Source organism: Trachurus japonicus, chromosome 19 (genome assembly GCF_045865225.1).
Source record: "Trachurus japonicus isolate A0001 chromosome 19, Traja_1.0".
Classification (NCBI taxonomy): Eukaryota; Metazoa; Chordata; class Actinopteri; order Carangiformes; family Carangidae; genus Trachurus; species Trachurus japonicus.
Genome location: NC_140925.1, coordinates 17033656 through 17050599, shown reverse-complemented (window position 1 = coordinate 17050599; position 16944 = coordinate 17033656). Strand labels below are relative to the sequence as shown.

General features: G+C 41.6%; 1 protein-coding gene across 1 annotated transcript in view; it reads left to right on the top strand.

Annotated features, from left to right (window-relative positions):
- Positions 1–16944, top strand: part of cacna1g (calcium channel, voltage-dependent, T type, alpha 1G subunit) — a 144889-nt gene that overhangs the window by 79983 nt on the left and 47962 nt on the right. The window contains exons 16-22 of the mRNA XM_085762278.1: positions 582–760; positions 1248–1586; positions 2979–3158; positions 3790–3890; positions 9897–10020; positions 12859–12927; positions 15327–15511. Of these exons, the coding sequence (XP_085618404.1) occupies positions 582–760; positions 1248–1586; positions 2979–3158; positions 3790–3890; positions 9897–10020; positions 12859–12927; positions 15327–15511 (1177 nt within the window). The remainder of the gene's footprint in view (positions 1–581; positions 761–1247; positions 1587–2978; positions 3159–3789; positions 3891–9896; positions 10021–12858; positions 12928–15326; positions 15512–16944) is intronic.

Sequence of the window (16944 nt, the reverse complement as noted above, 5' to 3'; positions counted from 1 at the left end):
TACAACTCCCAGACGTACAGTATCATCTCCTCTTCAGCCCTTCCACATGCTCTGTGTAAGAAGTGATTACATACTGGAAGAGCTGTGTATACATCTCCTTGGCCTTGACGAGTTCCCCTTTGCGTGTCATTTATTTCTGTGGCATCCAAACGTAATATTCTCTTTCCACACATCCCATTAATGCTTTACTGAAATATTCATGTTGGTCAATAACGGTATGAGGCATCTGTTTTTTAATGCTCTGCTGCATTACTGTACTGTACCCATTTACAGTAGCAGCCCTCCCCTTTGCACCACCTCTTCCTGCTCATCCTCCTCTTTTGATTCAATTTGGTTCTTTCATTTTCCTCTGATGCTTTTTGTTTCATCACCTTTTTTTTGTTCCCTCTGTTTTATCTCTCACCTCTGTTGTTTTCTTTTCAACACCGCTCTCTTTCATCCCTTTATTTCATCTATTATATGCTCCATTCTTTACGTTAAACCCTGGTCATCTTTAATCTTCTCTAACTCCCATGCCCTTTTCTCACACCCACTCCTAACCCACGTTTTATTCTCTCCATCCCTCTCTTCTATACTAGTAGTGCCTGTAAATGGTCATGTGGACCTGAAGACCAGCCTGACTCCACCTCTAATCACCCACACGGCTGCCACCCCCATGCCTGTACCGAAGCTTCCAGTGGGTGGTGACCCCATCTTGGGCTACGAGTCCCGTCGAGGCAGCAGCGTCTCCATGGACCCGGCCTGCTATGAAAAATCACCGGTTCGTGCATTTATTATTATTCTCACATGTACTAAAAGCACGTGGCAGATCTCTAGTGTAATTCCCATGTACCGCAATGTCACAAAGCCAACGTTAATACATGTGTAAGGGGATAAGTGCCAGGAATTACTTCCAGTTCCTGCTTTCCACTGAATGTCTCTGGATTCATTGTATTTTCCGTGCTGATGTGTGGGGGGTCGTGATGATTGATGATGATTAATGTGGTGCACCAGTCTGACACTCTACTTAATGCTGCCTCTGCCACTCTGACAAACTGATTATTAGGATAAAGACCTGAGAAAATAAGCCCAGATCTGCTCCTGTCTGTCTCTGTCAGTGTGAATCTGCTTTCAATTCACCTCACGAGAATGAATCAATACACTTCTGCTCAGTTATTTACATGAAAGCACACGGCCCCTCCTGTAAATGTTTTCACTCCCCTGGTTTTGATCGCTCCGTCCCTCCGTTTGGCGCCCTCCCGCTCCAGACCAGCGCCCGGAGCGCCTCTGCCTACGCCCCGTGGAGCTCCGGCAGCAGCTGGACCAGCCAGCGCTCCAGCTGGAACAGCCTGGGCCGCGCCCCGTCCATCAAGCGGCAGAGGCGGCAGTCCGGGGAGCGGCGGTCGCTCCTCTCCGGGGAGGCCGGCTCCAGCTCGGAGGACGGGGAGGGCGGAGGAGAAGGTGGAGGTGGTTTGATGGAGGATGACGACGCCTCGCTGGCCAGGACGGACTCCATGTCGCAGTCTCAGAGAGGCCCTGGGCATCGCAGGATGGAGTCAGTGGAGACTCAGAGCTCCATGGATCTGCAGCCTGATACTCTGCTCCAGGTAGACCCCCCCCCCTCTGCACCATCCATCACTTTAGACCTCTGACTGGTCTCTAGAGGACTGTTCTTAGTATGACTCTTGACTTAGAGTGGTAAAAAAAAAAGAAATAAATGGATTCAAAACACCACAAACTGTTAGACCCTGCTCTCTTAACTGTAGTATCTTTTAATGTGCATCTTAAAATTATATTGCCAGTTTTTATGGTATTCCTCTTTTGTTGCTCTTACTGGAGTGTTGTTCCTATAGTCATGCCTTTAAGCTTGAGATGTTGCCACAATAAACAGTGTGGGAACAAACACAACACTGTGTAAAAAAGGGTAAAACTTCTTTCACTCACCTATAAACCAGAATGACACGAGGCAGGACAGTAATCATCATGCACAACCAGTCAATCAGAAAAGTTAACTTATGATATTCTAGCAATAAGCAGGATCTAGACATGACTAGAACTAAAACTAATATGTGGCTGGACTGCCTCTGGTCAAATTCTCATTTTATGACTGTGACGTTATAGAGTGATTTCAGCTGTATTCACTGAGGATATGATAACTTAGAGAGAGAGGTAGAGGAGGAAGACTGTCTAAATAAACTACATATTAGTACATATTAGGCAGAATTGGAGAGAAACACCTGTCTCAGATTTGAGTCTGGCCTGTCATCCTCTCTCTGTCTGTCTCACCTCTCTCTGTCTTGTGTGTCTTTCACTATGACTGTAATAAAGACAAAGATAGTCTTCCTCTTGTACTTTCTGAAAGTAAATACAGTCAGTTTATTCTGTCACAGTCAGGAATAGACTACAGGCAGTCCAGCAGTGTAGCCATATGCTAGGTTTTGACCTTGCTTTGTTTCACAAGAAAAGATAAAATATAGCTATATAGCTGTCTGTCTGTTTATTTGTAAACTCGACTCTTGTCATTTTAGACTGGGATGGATCTGTATCCCTCAGTGCTCACTGCAGCACTGCAGTGACAAGGGATTACTCCTGATATCTGGCAAACAGGGAAAGTGCTTATTGGCACAACATGTCTTTCAGGATCATGCAGTACACCCAGAATAGTTATCTTTGCAAAGCCAAAGAATATAAGGAACAAACAAAGTTTACAAAGTGAATACCAAATGTGTCAACTCTTTAGCTTTAACATTAATCTGTGTGGGGCGGTGTTTAGCTTAGCTGGTAGAGCACCCGGCCCATGTGTTGAGGCTATAGCCCTATATCCTGTGTGTCATTCTCCCCCTCTCTGCCTCCCATTTCCTGTCTCTCTCTCAACTGTCCTGTGAAAGGCAAAAAAGCCCCAAAAATATGCTTTAAAAAAAAACAAAAAACATGAATGTATGTATCTTCATTAATGGGTTGTGGGAACACTATTGTCATTCTCCTCTCTCCCTGTGTAGGTCCCCTACGTGCACCACTCAGCCAACGTGCACAGCTCCAGGCCCCCCTCACTGGGCCACATACAGCCCACAGAGCACAGCGACTGCAATGGGAAGGGTTCTCTGGCAGTGCTGGGACCAACACACGTCTCATTAGAGGACAACACTGAGGACGAAAACGCAGACGAGGAGCCCAGTCTGGTCAGTCGTTGTGCATGTCTACACATGTGTACAAACCTATCAGTCTGAATATGGCTAGCCAACTAACCAATCAGAGTAGAGCTACAAACCAACTAACTAACCAATCAGTATAGAGCTAGAAATGAAAATAGGGAAACAAGCCAACCATTCAGAATCCAGCTACATACAAACCAACCAACCAATCAGGATAAAGCTACAAACAAATCAGAGTACAGCTACACAGCGACAAGACAGTTACACATTAACCAATAAGGACAGAGCAACAAACCCACTAGTGACTCACAATGCGGCTCCAAAATAACCATTTAGAATACAACAACAAGCCAACCAATCAGAAAAGAGATAGAAATCTACAAATCAACTGATAACAGTGGAAGTACAAAGCATTTGGAGCCACGTGCTGAATCCAACAGGAAACATGACCACATGAAAAGCAGCAAAGATAACAGAGGGATAGAGCATGAATATTTAAAACCCCTTTTTAATGAACCCTGTTTGATCCATAGGTATGAATTTGTCTGTATGAATAAAACAGTATAGCACAGTGACTCTCAATATGCAACAGGAAATTGTGCATTTCTGAATAATGAATCTACTGCCCTTTTTTTTTTGTTGTTGTTAATACCTGCAGGGGCGTTTCGCCAGATTGTTTCGCTGGCTGGAGAAGAAGCAGCCCGAGTGGTGTCGACAGAGAGACACCTGGTCACTTTACCTCTTCCCCCCAGAGTCCAGGTAGGATTCACACCTCCACTCATCTCATTAATTCTGCAGCTTTTCCTCCTTTTTTTTCGTTTTCTCATGTGGTACTTCAGCTAAAGATTAAACACAATATTCGAAAAGAGCAGCTCTGTTTAAAAGATAGTTCTGGCACAGGGAAAGACAGAGTCATCGTCTTCATAATAAAGGATGGTGAACTGACAACTGACTGTAATGGCCAAATGTTTTCCACTGCAATGTGAGCGCAGCATTTTTTTTTTTCCTATTCCCTCCCACAATCTGACTTCAGAAGTCTCTTTTATCTGCACATTTCTGCCATGTCAGGGGTGAGTAAGCAGGAGCAGAGGGAGGAAGGGAGTTTCTCCTACTGAGTGCTGCATGTTATCTCTGCCACGTGCTGAATCCATCCGTTCCCAGCCTTATTCACCCCCTTACCCCCCTCTCTTTCTTCACTCCTCCTCCCCTTCTGGGGCTTTGATCTGTGAGTCGCTGCTATCTGTTTGGAGGATGTGGTTGTGAAGGCAACACCAAGCAAAAGGCTAGCCTCCAGCCTGCCATCACAGCACCACAACATGTTAATCAAACATCAAAGAACGACCCCCCCAGATCCAGCCCCACCTGATGATTTTAATGTCAGCCATCACCTGTGTCATGGCAGGTCCAGTCCAACTGATTCAATCATTGTTATAAGCCGTATATTTCCCTTTTAAAATGTGTTTTGACCCATGTGCTTATTTGTAATTAGCATGATAATGTTGATGCTGATAATTTGATGCAGTATCTGTGTGGGTGGGCACCATGGAAAGACTTATGGCACCGCCGTTCATCTTTGCTGCCAAATTACCCCTGTGGCCAAAAAAAGGCATTTTCACTATAGAATGTCGCTGTAAAAGAGACACCTCCAAAACTGTCTACTGGACACTTTGTAGCAATAAACACAGTTAGGACTGTCGCAGTTAACGGCCGTAATCGACAGCATCAATACAGAAAATGTGTCAACATCAGTATTTGAAGACAACGTATCATTTTCTGTACATTTATGTTTGTGGAAGCCATACACTTAACATTGACAGCCATGTATTTATTTTCTATTTCATCAGTTATAGTCACACTGTTTCTCTGCCCTCTGCTCTCTGGGGGAGACTTGCTTGGACTTGCACACACATACACACACAGTTCATACACCCATGGAGCGCACAACAGAGCAGAGAAGCTTTGCCAGACACACAACCTGGTGAAGTAACTGCTCTGGACTTTACTAGAAGTGCAGTAAAAGGTTTTCACAGTTCAAATCACAAATACAATGCGTTGTAGTCTATTGATTAGTAGTGAGAGCTTTTTAACTTGAATGCCGTCATGTCGACCCTGCAGCTTTTGCCCTCCCAGGTTAAAATCTGTTCCACTGCTTATAAAACATGAATTGTAGAATTATTCATATCCAAAAATCACTAGAATTTCATTTTTGTGACCATCAGGAACACATGTTGATGCATATGTAAATGTTTAGTCAAGCACAGATGTGATCAATTTGAATAAAACACCCAAAACTCAAAGAAAATATTGCTCATAATTACATATTCAGAAAAGAATATTGCAGAACCATCCATTTAATTTTAAGAGAGCAAACCATATTTCTAGTTTAAAAACAGAGTTTTGATATGTGGGGGGCCGTGATGATTGATGTTCAAGAGGAGATTCTAAAAGCAGAGTAAAAGATGTATCCCCTTTGAAAGTTCTTCGTGGTTCCCCACTCTGCTGGCCGTATTATGTAATTTGGGAAAGGTTAAAAGGAAAAAGTTCCCTGTAGTCTATTAGAAAACTGAAGGGGCTTGGCTTAAACAAGGATTTTAGCAGGCGTCCAATCACAGCGGGCTCAAAGGTTTCACCATGTGGAGAGTGACACCGAGGACACGGGCTCTGCGTGACACCTATTCTGGCCTTGGAAAAACGACGGATGCCTGTGCTCACAATCACATCAAGAGACAGCGGCATAGTGGGAGGCCCCGGAGTACAGCGGCATTCACATGGAGCCAAGTTCACCTCAGCCTGCCTTTGTGCTAACTGTTGTCGCGGTTACGACTGATGGTTACTGCAGGGGAAGTTTTTAATGAGCGAAGGAGTGGGCCCGGCTTTGTAGACACACTGTGATCCAGTCTCTGCAATTAGGTGTGTTTGCTGTGTAAGAACAGTGGTCTATCAACATGGAGACAGGAATGTGCCTGGGCTGTGTGTGTGTGTGTGGACAGCATTTGATCAGAATAGGCTGTGTAGTCGAGGAAAACACCGTGTCCCTGCTCAGCTCATTCCTGGAGAGCAATCACCGTGCACACAGGGAGCAGGGAAGAAGAATCGGGTGAGCCGCTCTAGTTCTTCCGCTCAAAGAGGAGCTGCATGACCGGCAGAAATCATTCAGCAGACGCTACAAGCAGATGTGTAGCTGTACTGTCTGTGCTGCTGAAGCAACAGGTGACTTTTTGGAAAATGAAGCACAAAAACACCCAAGAGATGTTCAAAGACAAGTGTAGAGGCAAAAAGTTTGTTCTATGGTGAGGGAGTAAAGACAACAATAAGTCTCACTGAGATTTGTAGAATTTATTACAGGATAGCATATCAGATTAGTATGAACAACCAGCAATAGTCAGCAATGATCATCAAAGAGATTCAGAGACCAAGTCTCACTATTCGGCCGAACAGGGTGCAGTGTCTTTTAACCATGGGGGTCTCAAGAGACTGGACCCAGAGCGATGATAGGATCAGATTTTTGATGTGTGTGATGAACACATACACATGTTTATCCAGACAGTTCAAGGTACAGAGTATGTCTGGAAACGTATCATGACGTTAAGCATTGTTTGCAAAAGAGGTACATTATTATAAACTTATTTGTTTAATAGGAGCAGTTTGACCAAAAGGAACTGAATCAATTAAAAAGTTTCACTACACATCAGAGCAAAAAACCCAGGTTTCCCATTACAACAAGAACTTCAATAATGGAGATAAAGAAAGTAATTCACCAATCTGCAACCCTAATGGAGAAAAAGAAAGATTTAGCATACAGCTTCTAACCTGACCTGTATGAGAATAGAGTTTAGACACAGGACCTGACATCATTGCATTTGAAACACTGATGCCAAATTCAAAAGGTCAGTAAATATCATCAAAGGAGAAAGCTTCACACACTTGTCAAAATCCTTTTATATGAGGATCCATGCATCAAGATGTCACTGGTTCTTTTGAGATGTTGATTTCAGAGGCAGTGCAGTTTTTCTTCAGGTATTATTGAGTGTTTGTGAGACTCTGGGACCATTTGAACTTGACATTAAAGTTCCCAGTCAGACAAGCCGTGGGAGGCGTGTCTCTGCCCTGTGTGTGTGTGTTTGTGTGTGCGTGTCCCCTCCCTCCCTCCCCATCTGCTCAAAGAAAACTCATGAATCATGGCTCCAGCTCCGGCTTATGTCAAGTAGGAATTAGCCAATACAGTTTGTGTACTATATGAATAATGACACCACAGTCAGATGACACACACATACACATAGATTCAATAAGTGTTGACACAATTGTGTCTGTATATAGTTAAAGCAAAAATCTTTTATAAACCTCATCTGAAATGAGCCGTCAAAGTAGACGTGATGCACCGTTTAATCCTTTTCCAACACATAACAAAGCGCTGCCTCTTTCTTTCTCTCTGTTGTTTGGAGCTGAAAGCCCAGGGACCTTTTCAAGTTGGGTAATGAAAGTCAGGCATAATTAATGACTGATTCTACAGCACTTGATTATATTACATTATTTTATATTACTGTATGTGAGACAAGCGCTCATAAATTGAATGGGATTTTTCATTACGTGTAGTTTGTACAGGGTGTTTCAGTAAATGTCCTTGTATAGCCTGTGATATAATTTTCGCTTAACATGCCCAACACTGAGCTGCAGTCTGGATAGACATTAGTGTTTACAGTATTTTCATCTCATACTTCTTTATATTTATATTCATTTACAATTGATTGGGATATTATATGCAGTTATAGATGATATTCAAGCAACTTTATGATAGAAAATTACATAAAACATATGGTGTATTTATAAAAGTATGATCCACGGTTGTAAATTAAGCTACCCACAGTATGTAAGATGGGCCAAATGAGCTCCATCTGAACCTGCTTGAATAGTAAAAGCTTAATCTAATGCAGTAGTACGAATAATTCAATAATGTAATATATAATGTTAAATCATTCAAATGTGGCATGATTCTACATCATACCCTTCAGACGGGGTAGAAGATTGCAGCCTAGTAAGTAGAGCCTGTGCAGCATTATTGAAACTTTTGGTTTCACTCAGTTTGTGGCCGAACCACATCAATGCAGTGGTAATATTCTTGACTTCTCTTCTCTCCCATCACTTCTTGTGTCATCTCGTACCATTTCAAATGTATCTGCCATTTGACACCAGTGGTCCTAGCTTCTTGTCCTGCTGAAAACCGTAGCAGTGAATTCAACACACCTCTGTCTACATTCTTGGATTCAGTTGCTCTTCTCACCACCTGAACTGGATAATCAAAAAAGGTCCACAGCTTTATTGAAGAACACGGGAGTGGGGCAAAATTGTGCAAATTAAAATCAGAAGCTTTCTACCTCCAAGTGTGACACAAGGCACAACTGTGTATCGACATAGAAGCATGTGTGTGACTCAATTCATGAATGCTTATTAAAACTCAAGAAAAACAGCTGACGTGTGAAACTTTCTTTTTAAATTCTTATTGAATAGACAGAAAACATTTTACCACCACACATGCTAGAGCAGCCACTCTAAGTTACTCAATAACAATAAACACAACCCTCCATTTCCCTACATTATTTGAAGCCAGCCGTCTTCTCACTGCTCACACCTTACAGCTCAGGAGTGTCTAGAAACAGTGAAATATATTTAGATACCCAATCAGCTTCCTCTGCAGAGCCAGCTGCATTATGGTGAGTCCTAGATATATTCTAGGGGTTCTATGTTGTTGATGTTCTGAACCCACCACCCTCATCCCCTTTACCCTCTAACCTAAAGTCTCCAAGTTCCAAGAAGAAGCTTTGGGACCATTGTTCACTTTTCACTGACTACCAGCACTTTCCGCTTTAGCTTTCAAATTGCTGCAGGTAAACATTTTAGTATCGGACAATCTCCCTTTTGTTCTTAAAGCAATCATTAGAGTTGTCTGTCTTGGGCTTTTTCGGATCACTTGTCGAAAAATCATCTTTAACCTTTTCAGTCTGCTTTCAGGGCTTGTCTAGACTTTTCTAAAGTTGTCAGTTATCTGCTTTCCATTGATTCAGATTCCATTCCTCTCAGCGTTAATGCAGTTTCTAATACCATACATCATTGTATATTTCCTCACCAACTAGAAAACAAATGCTGCATTTCTGGACACTCACGTTAAGACCTACTTATGCAAAGAAACACAGTTAAATATTACAATATTGAACATATTCTGGTGTTAAAGACCACCATGTGAGTAGCCCAGGGCTCTGTTGTTGGCCTCCTACTATATTCCATCTCTTGACCAAATCATTAGCAGTCATGGAATTGATGGATGTCTAGAGATGCTGCTGCTCGCCCTCAGCCTGCTTCTGCTTAATTTTAACCTCAGTCATTCTTGGTGCCATGCTCTAGGGCCACTTCCATGAGTTTTCCATGAGGAGGTATTGTGTTAAACACCACCTATGACATATAATTTCCTGCAATTTATTTCTGCAAGACATGCATTTATGTGTGTCCATGGTTATTTTTAGCTACATACAGTATACACCTGCTCGGAGGTGTGGGTTTGCAGTACAGCTGTGCATATGCGCCTCTACACCTCCTTAGATCACTGGTTCATATAAGTCTAAACTAGTGATCTAAGGGATTTTTCCTGTTATCATACAGTACCAAAGACACACACAAGAAGTTTTGATAAAACTGCTTGTCTCTGTTGCATACCATGTGTCAAGTCCATTTTCTGTGTCACCTAAATTGCATTTCTGTTAATATTTTTGTCAGGTTCCGGATCGTGTGCCAAAAGATCATCAGCCACAAGATGTTTGACCATATTGTGTTGGTCATCATCTTCCTCAACTGCATCACGATCGCCATGGAGAGGCCTCACATCCTCCCCAAAAGTCCTGTGAGTGTCAAATGCAGTTCCTAATTGTTCTGTCTGTAAAGTCTAAACATGTATGATGTCACCATGAATGCAGACAAACACAGAAAGAGGCTCCCATTACTACACACAAACTCTCTGGTGTAGTTTAAAACGGAGCATTGTGCAGCACAGAAACCTGTTTGACTGTGCAGTGCACCAGAGGCTTTGGGCAGTGTTTGCTGTACCCCAGTGTCTACTGCTCTGCATCAGCTCTTGAGCTGCTGCACCATCCCATCAGATAGAGGAGGGCTGACTGAATGCCTTGTAGTAACACACACACACAAGCTGTCATATGATATAGGTTGTTAATGTCCAGGAAAAGATAAATATATCTTTATATATCGTTATATCGGTGTAACATATAAACACAATTAAAATCCCAGAATCCATCACAGCAGCTGCACCAGCTGTTTTTAACAATCAGCTGTTAGCTTACGAGCTAGCTGCTGTGCTTGTGACTGTGGACAGATGGAGCGGATTAAAATGTGGCTTTCCACATACACACATTTATGCAGGTTGAACAGGCATGCTGATGAAGTTTTGGCTTTTTATTGGAGAAGATTTTGCTGCACTTACAGTAACTACGAGTGTAGTTCATGTCAGCTCGGGTATTCTTCAGGTTTCACTACACCACTCTGCCGTGTGTGGGTGTCTGTGCAGCGCTGACACACATACACAGAGCAAAGGAGAGACTCTGCAGGCTTGATGCAGAGTTCGGGGAAAATATGCATTTAAAAAAAAAAAAAAGATCTGCAGGATTTTCTCTCAAAGACATACGGACCTGATTAAAACAGTAAAAACACAGTTTCACAGTAAAATCCAGTGTTTCTCCAACAGACACAGGGCGTCAGAAGCAGCAGAGGAGCCTGGCTGGGAGTTTTTTAGGAAGTACATACATTTTGTCAGCTCTCTGCCATGGCCATCATGTCCAGTCTGCACCCCGGGGGCCATTACTGAAATGAGATGGAAATATATGACATAGCAACCATGCCAAAACAAGAGAACAAGCATTACAGTTTGGAGCCGTGGTGCTTATTGCTCCACATTTCAAGTGCTGAAACAGTCATCAAATGATGCTGTTTGTTTGTGTGGGTTGTTTTGAATTAATGAAGCCGATTGTGAATCGATTTCCACTGGCTGATTCTGTTTTGGCGTGTGTGTAACAACCAAACATATAATTAATCACTCCCCTGCTGCTCCTTTGAAGTAGGCTACCTGCTATATATCACACATGGTGATAACCAAATTGAAGACACATGTTATATTCCTTGAAAAGAAATGTCATTGAGATAAAGTGTTTTAGTCACAGCCTTTTAGTGTGGAATGCAGGCTGAATAATTAGTTTATTGTGCTGGAAATTATGTCACACTCTTTGAATTTGGGTTGCAGTCCATTGCTGTTTTGATTTGGTGCCGGAGGTTGCCTGGATACTGTCTTTCCTGTAGCTCAGTGGAAATGATTGGGGATGATTATACCGGCTATTATGATGTATTATTTCTAATTGAGCTAAGGGACTGAACTGTCTGGAGCTCTAAATTGAATTATGTCAGATTCAACAGTATAGCTTATGATCAATCTAAGCATTCAGCAGCCACGTCATCTGCTCCAGACAGAGTTAAGATCCAGAGATGCTGCTGCAGACTGGACTGGGATCAAAGCCGTCCATGAGGTGTGGGTTGACTCTTGTTTTTCGTTGCTCAGGGATCCAGGAAGAGTTTGCGATTGTATGATTGGAAACTAGTACGATCATTATACAGTTGTAGGATTTGCATTCCATTAAAGTCAAGACGCATATTGAACCACTCAGGTGTCTGCAGCTTCCAGTCTTCAATGCCTGGTGGAGCGTTTGCCACTTGAGACTACCTACTGGGAGAGTTTAGTGTTGGGTTTTGTTTTCTCTGGCGTACGATGAAGCATAATGCCTCTCAGTTTAAGTCATCCACTCCTCCACCATTGCAACCAGCATTACTTCAGACCAGGCTGAGCTGGAATAAGCTCTTGAGGGTGATGGCTTGCCAGGCATTTAATTTAACTTGGAATAATGACACCACCATTGGAGATAAGAGGCAAGAAGGAGGCATTGTGTTGTATTGTAGTGACCTCAGCCTCTGTGACGATCTCTTTCAAACTCAAGGTAAAAATATAGTGAAATACTTTATACTTAAAAATCCCCAGTTTTATTAGCATAGTTAATTTAGGTCCAAACTGTAAATGAGACACGAAAATGAAAAGGAGGAATTTAATTTCTTCTGTAAATTGTATCTATTCATATCCATTTCACATCGGCTATTGCACCTCAGAATTGTCATGAGGCACAATGACAAAGGTTTTCAAACTTTATCAAAATTCTTATTTAAAGCCCAACCACAGCCTTTCCCCACTTCCCTGAGGCAATTTACCCAGTGTTCAATTATTAATGATGATATCACTTATTCCCAGTGTCATTCACTTGATTATGCATTTAATTTGCTGTATAAAATAGGTGAACGTTGACAGATTATTTCCATATATATGTTGAAAAATAATCTTTTTGCCCTAAACACCAAATCTGATGCCCTGTTTAAATCCTTCCTGCAGTGCTAATAAAGAGCAAACTTAAAGATTGCCTCCCAGCCATCATTAGTGAGTGCAATAGGGATGTTTGTACAAAGATGTTTTCATTATGAGGAAAAATATCTCCCTGTTACATTATTCATCTGTACACTGGATCAACTTGGAAGCAAATGAGACAGCAGAAAAGCACGTGTATGACAAAAATGTGAATTTTAAATCATTAGAACTATTAGCATTTATATTATCTCTTCTCTTTATGTTTGGTAGGAACGGATCTTCCTCACTTTGTCCAACTACATCTTCACAGCGATCTTTGTAACTGAGATGGCCATAAAGGTAAGAGGTTTACATTGCTACATGGTATTTGTAACAACCGTAAATATGGAAAAATCATCATCTTACTTCACATTCTCACTGCAGATCTTATTTTTAGATACTAATTCTCCACGTGATAGGATGCCATATACTCACACATACATGTTACTTACAGTATATCCTCTTATGGTCATATTCTTGAAGGTGCACACTGCGTTCTTCCCTTTTGCGTTTTGACTTCCCTGAAGTCATCTCTTACTCAGCTGACATCAGCTCTTGTGCCACGAAATATCTGATAGCTGAGGATGTTTTTGGTCCTACGCAAACGCCGGTTGCCTCATATCAAGCCCTTTCTTTTCCCCACAGACTTAGAAAGTAACACAATGTGACACGTCTGCATTTACTCACAATGTAGAAATTTTGCATAAGACGAAGAAACCGTACCATACTGAAAGGCACAAAAACACAAAGAAGAGTTAAGAGGGAGGAAAGGAAGAGGAAGAGGAGGAAGAGAATCGAGGAGTGAGACAGGCACACACACACACACACACACACACAGGGCTGTTTCATAATGCTAAGCGGAGAATAGTCTCGCCAGTATTCAAATGGCCCAGCTTTAAATGGAGGTCCACGCAGGCATGGGCAGGAGCGAGCGGAGGCAGAGGGGAGGGAAGTCTCTGTCTCTATTTTTGGTCTCAGTACAAATGGGTGGCTCATGAACGTGGAGCCTGCACACACACACACACACACATACAAAACACTATGTAACATTTAATTCCCAAATAATCTTTTCAGCACAGAAAATGAACAATGGTTGACGGTCACCAAACACGACGCCAAATCAAAACCTTTATTTAGTTTTGTAAGTAACACAGTGTTGCCAGCAGTGGAAAAACCGTTAAGATATTTTATCTACATTACAGAAGAATAGAAATTGGACAACATAAAAATACTCCATCGTGTGAAAGTCCAGCAACAGTAAATGTTAAGTTGTTGTCATGTGCTCCAATACTTTAGTAAGTTCAATGTTGCGGCGCTTGTACCTCACTTGCATTATTTAATCACCCCATAGTTACAAGTCACTTTTCAAATTTAAGAAAACAAAACAAAACAGTCATGAAAAAAAAAAAGGTTTTCCACCCCAGAGATTTCCCCTGTAAACTTCTCACAAGGTTTTATTTAAATAACTGCTCAGGGCACAAAGGAGATAAATTATCCAATATTGCAAAAAAATAAAATAAATAAAAGAAAATGTTAAAAGAAAGATTCCTCCTTTAAGTTTCTCAGCTGGTTTTATTTAAGTGTTCCAGGCCTAAAGAGGTAAAGTTATCCAATCCTTCGCAAAACAGAATTGATTAGAGAAAACTCCAAAAAAAGAATGCAAAGATCAGAATCACGCGCTCAGTCAGATTTATCTATAATCCTTTGAAGGGGATCAAACCCGAGATTATGAAGTCACTGAACTCACTTTACTGAACTACTGTGCTACTCACCATAGTCACAATAGTAAAATGCTGCTTTCATACTGTTGTGATAATGTGGCAGTTACTCTGCATATAGGCAAGTTTTACATGATAGACTTTTACTTTTAATACTGAATATTTTACATTGTTGCACAAATAAATAACTTCTTCTACCCAAATAAAGTGGAATATGTTCCTTTGAAATATAGTGTATAGTAAAGGCACTGTATAAAGTAGCATAAATATTCATACATGTATATAATATTTACCTACCCATGCTGAACTCATCACCACAGTGTGAAGTGAAGTATAGACTGGCCCAGAAACCTGTTTATGTTCATATAGTTTGATGGGCCGCTTTGATCATTCCCCCGACACATTATTCATATACAGTATCTACTGTTATGCATTGATCAGCATCAACTAACGTAAATGATCTTCTACCCATCTCTCTATCAATCTATCTCTCCCTCTCTCTCACCCTCTCAGCAGGCAAAAAATCATCATCTCGGCCTGGTTGCTTAATAAGTTTGAGCTGAAAAACAAAGTCAGCCAGTCTCCATTATTTTCTGGAATGCAAATTGCTTTGTGGAGTGGAACCTATAGAATAAGAAATGAGGTTTGGAAAGCTTGCAGTTTTTATGATCTTCTCTGCCAAGCTCCAAGTAAACAATCTCTCCACAAAGTCAATAAGCTGTGCATGTGGGACATTAAGCGTCAACTCTTAATAAATGCAAAAGATGGCTTGATAACAAATGTGCACCCGCACAGACGAAAATAGATATTGAATTACTGATTCGGGTATCATTTTCTGACATCATTATTTGGAGTTAATATTTATTCTTTAATGCAGCACTCTCGATTGGTACTGCGGCAGTTTTTCCTTTGTGTTATCCGCTGTGTAAATAACATTCAGCATCTCCACTGTGCCGTGTCTCTGTCCCCGCGTGTGTCCAGATCATAGCCTTGGGCTTTTTTTTCGGGGACAAGGCCTATCTGAGGAGCAGCTGGAACATTCTGGACGGGATGCTGGTGATGATCTCTGTCATCGACATCCTGGTGTCTCTCATCTCGAACTCGGGCACCAAGATCCTGGGCATGCTCCGAGTGCTGAGGCTGCTGAGAACTCTGAGGCCGCTACGGTAAGCAGCTGTCCCAGGGGTGTTCAAATCTATGGACAAACAAACACATAGAAGACAGACCACCCCGTTAAACTGTTAATACGCTCATAAAATACAGTCTTACCTTTAATGCTGTATGGTCTTACACAAATCAGTTGGACATATGATCATATAAGGTGTGAATCTCTTCATCTTCCTTATCGGGTGATAAAATACCAATTTATTTCACATACTGTAGGAACTTTCTCTCAGTGACATGGAGATTGTGGGAGATTTTTGTGTATTTGTGTGTCTGTGTTTGTGTGTGAGGTGGTGCGGGTGGGAGATTTATTTTCCATTCATGCGTGTGTTATTGTCAGTGTGTACACAATTGCACAGTTATGTTTATTTGAGCGGAAATAAGGCGGAAATCACCAATTTGGAGATGTTTGTACTCAGTACTCTTATCTCTAAATATGTGTGTGAGACAGAGTGACAGAGAGACTGGGAGAGACAGAGAGAGAAAAGAACAATGTGCGTCTTTGTGTAACATTCAACAAAGTCTTCACATGTGTGTGCAGTCTCTTAGTTGTTAGCCTGTGAGTGTGTGCAGCCAAGTCATGCTTGACTTGGCTCACAGTGGTATGCTCTGTGTCTCTCATGGTGAAGGGGAGCTCCCCAGGCTTCGCCCTTTCTTGAATATTTATCACAGCTCCCAGGAAGAGCACAAAAAAAATCAAATATTCATTTTCCTCCTGCCAAATTTACCCACTAAACACCACTGATCTTTTTCTCTCTTCCTCTTGCTTTGTTAACTCTCAGGTTTGACATGAAAGTAAAATCTGGTGCCAGCTCTCTCTTCAAAGTCTGACTTTCTTCTTTGAATAATGTTTGTGTGTCAACTAGTTGTGAATTTGTGTGTGTTTGACATTTGGTTCATACTGTATGTATTTGTAGTAGGTATACATAGTAGTTGTGGCTGGTTCACAACAGCTGTGCCAAGCCTATAATGTGGTTTTCTGGCAGGGAAGCAGAGAAGCGCTTCCAATACACTGAGTGATGAACACAGCCAGAGTCTACATACATCAGCTGGAGCCTCCCTATGTCTAGCTAATGGGCGGATGAGCAAGAAACAGTCTCGTTCTCCAAACGTTTTTAGAAGAAAATATAAAAAGCGATGGTTTGGTTAGAAGAGAATGTCCACACAAAGCTAATTAAATATCTAGTCATTATCGTTTTTTTTTTTGTTTTTGTTTTTTTGTTTTCTACCCCCGAAAGTGAACTTTTCAAATCAACTATAAACGATAAATCTGACAACACTAAATTGAGTTTCAACGTGTTCAGGATAAACGGACCCTTCACAAAAACGATGACAGCTGAGTGTGGGGCAGCGTGGCAGACAACAGACAACTCGTATAGCTTTTCACAAAGCTGTTGAGTTGTTTATAACCTGTCTGATCATTTACCTGTCTCTT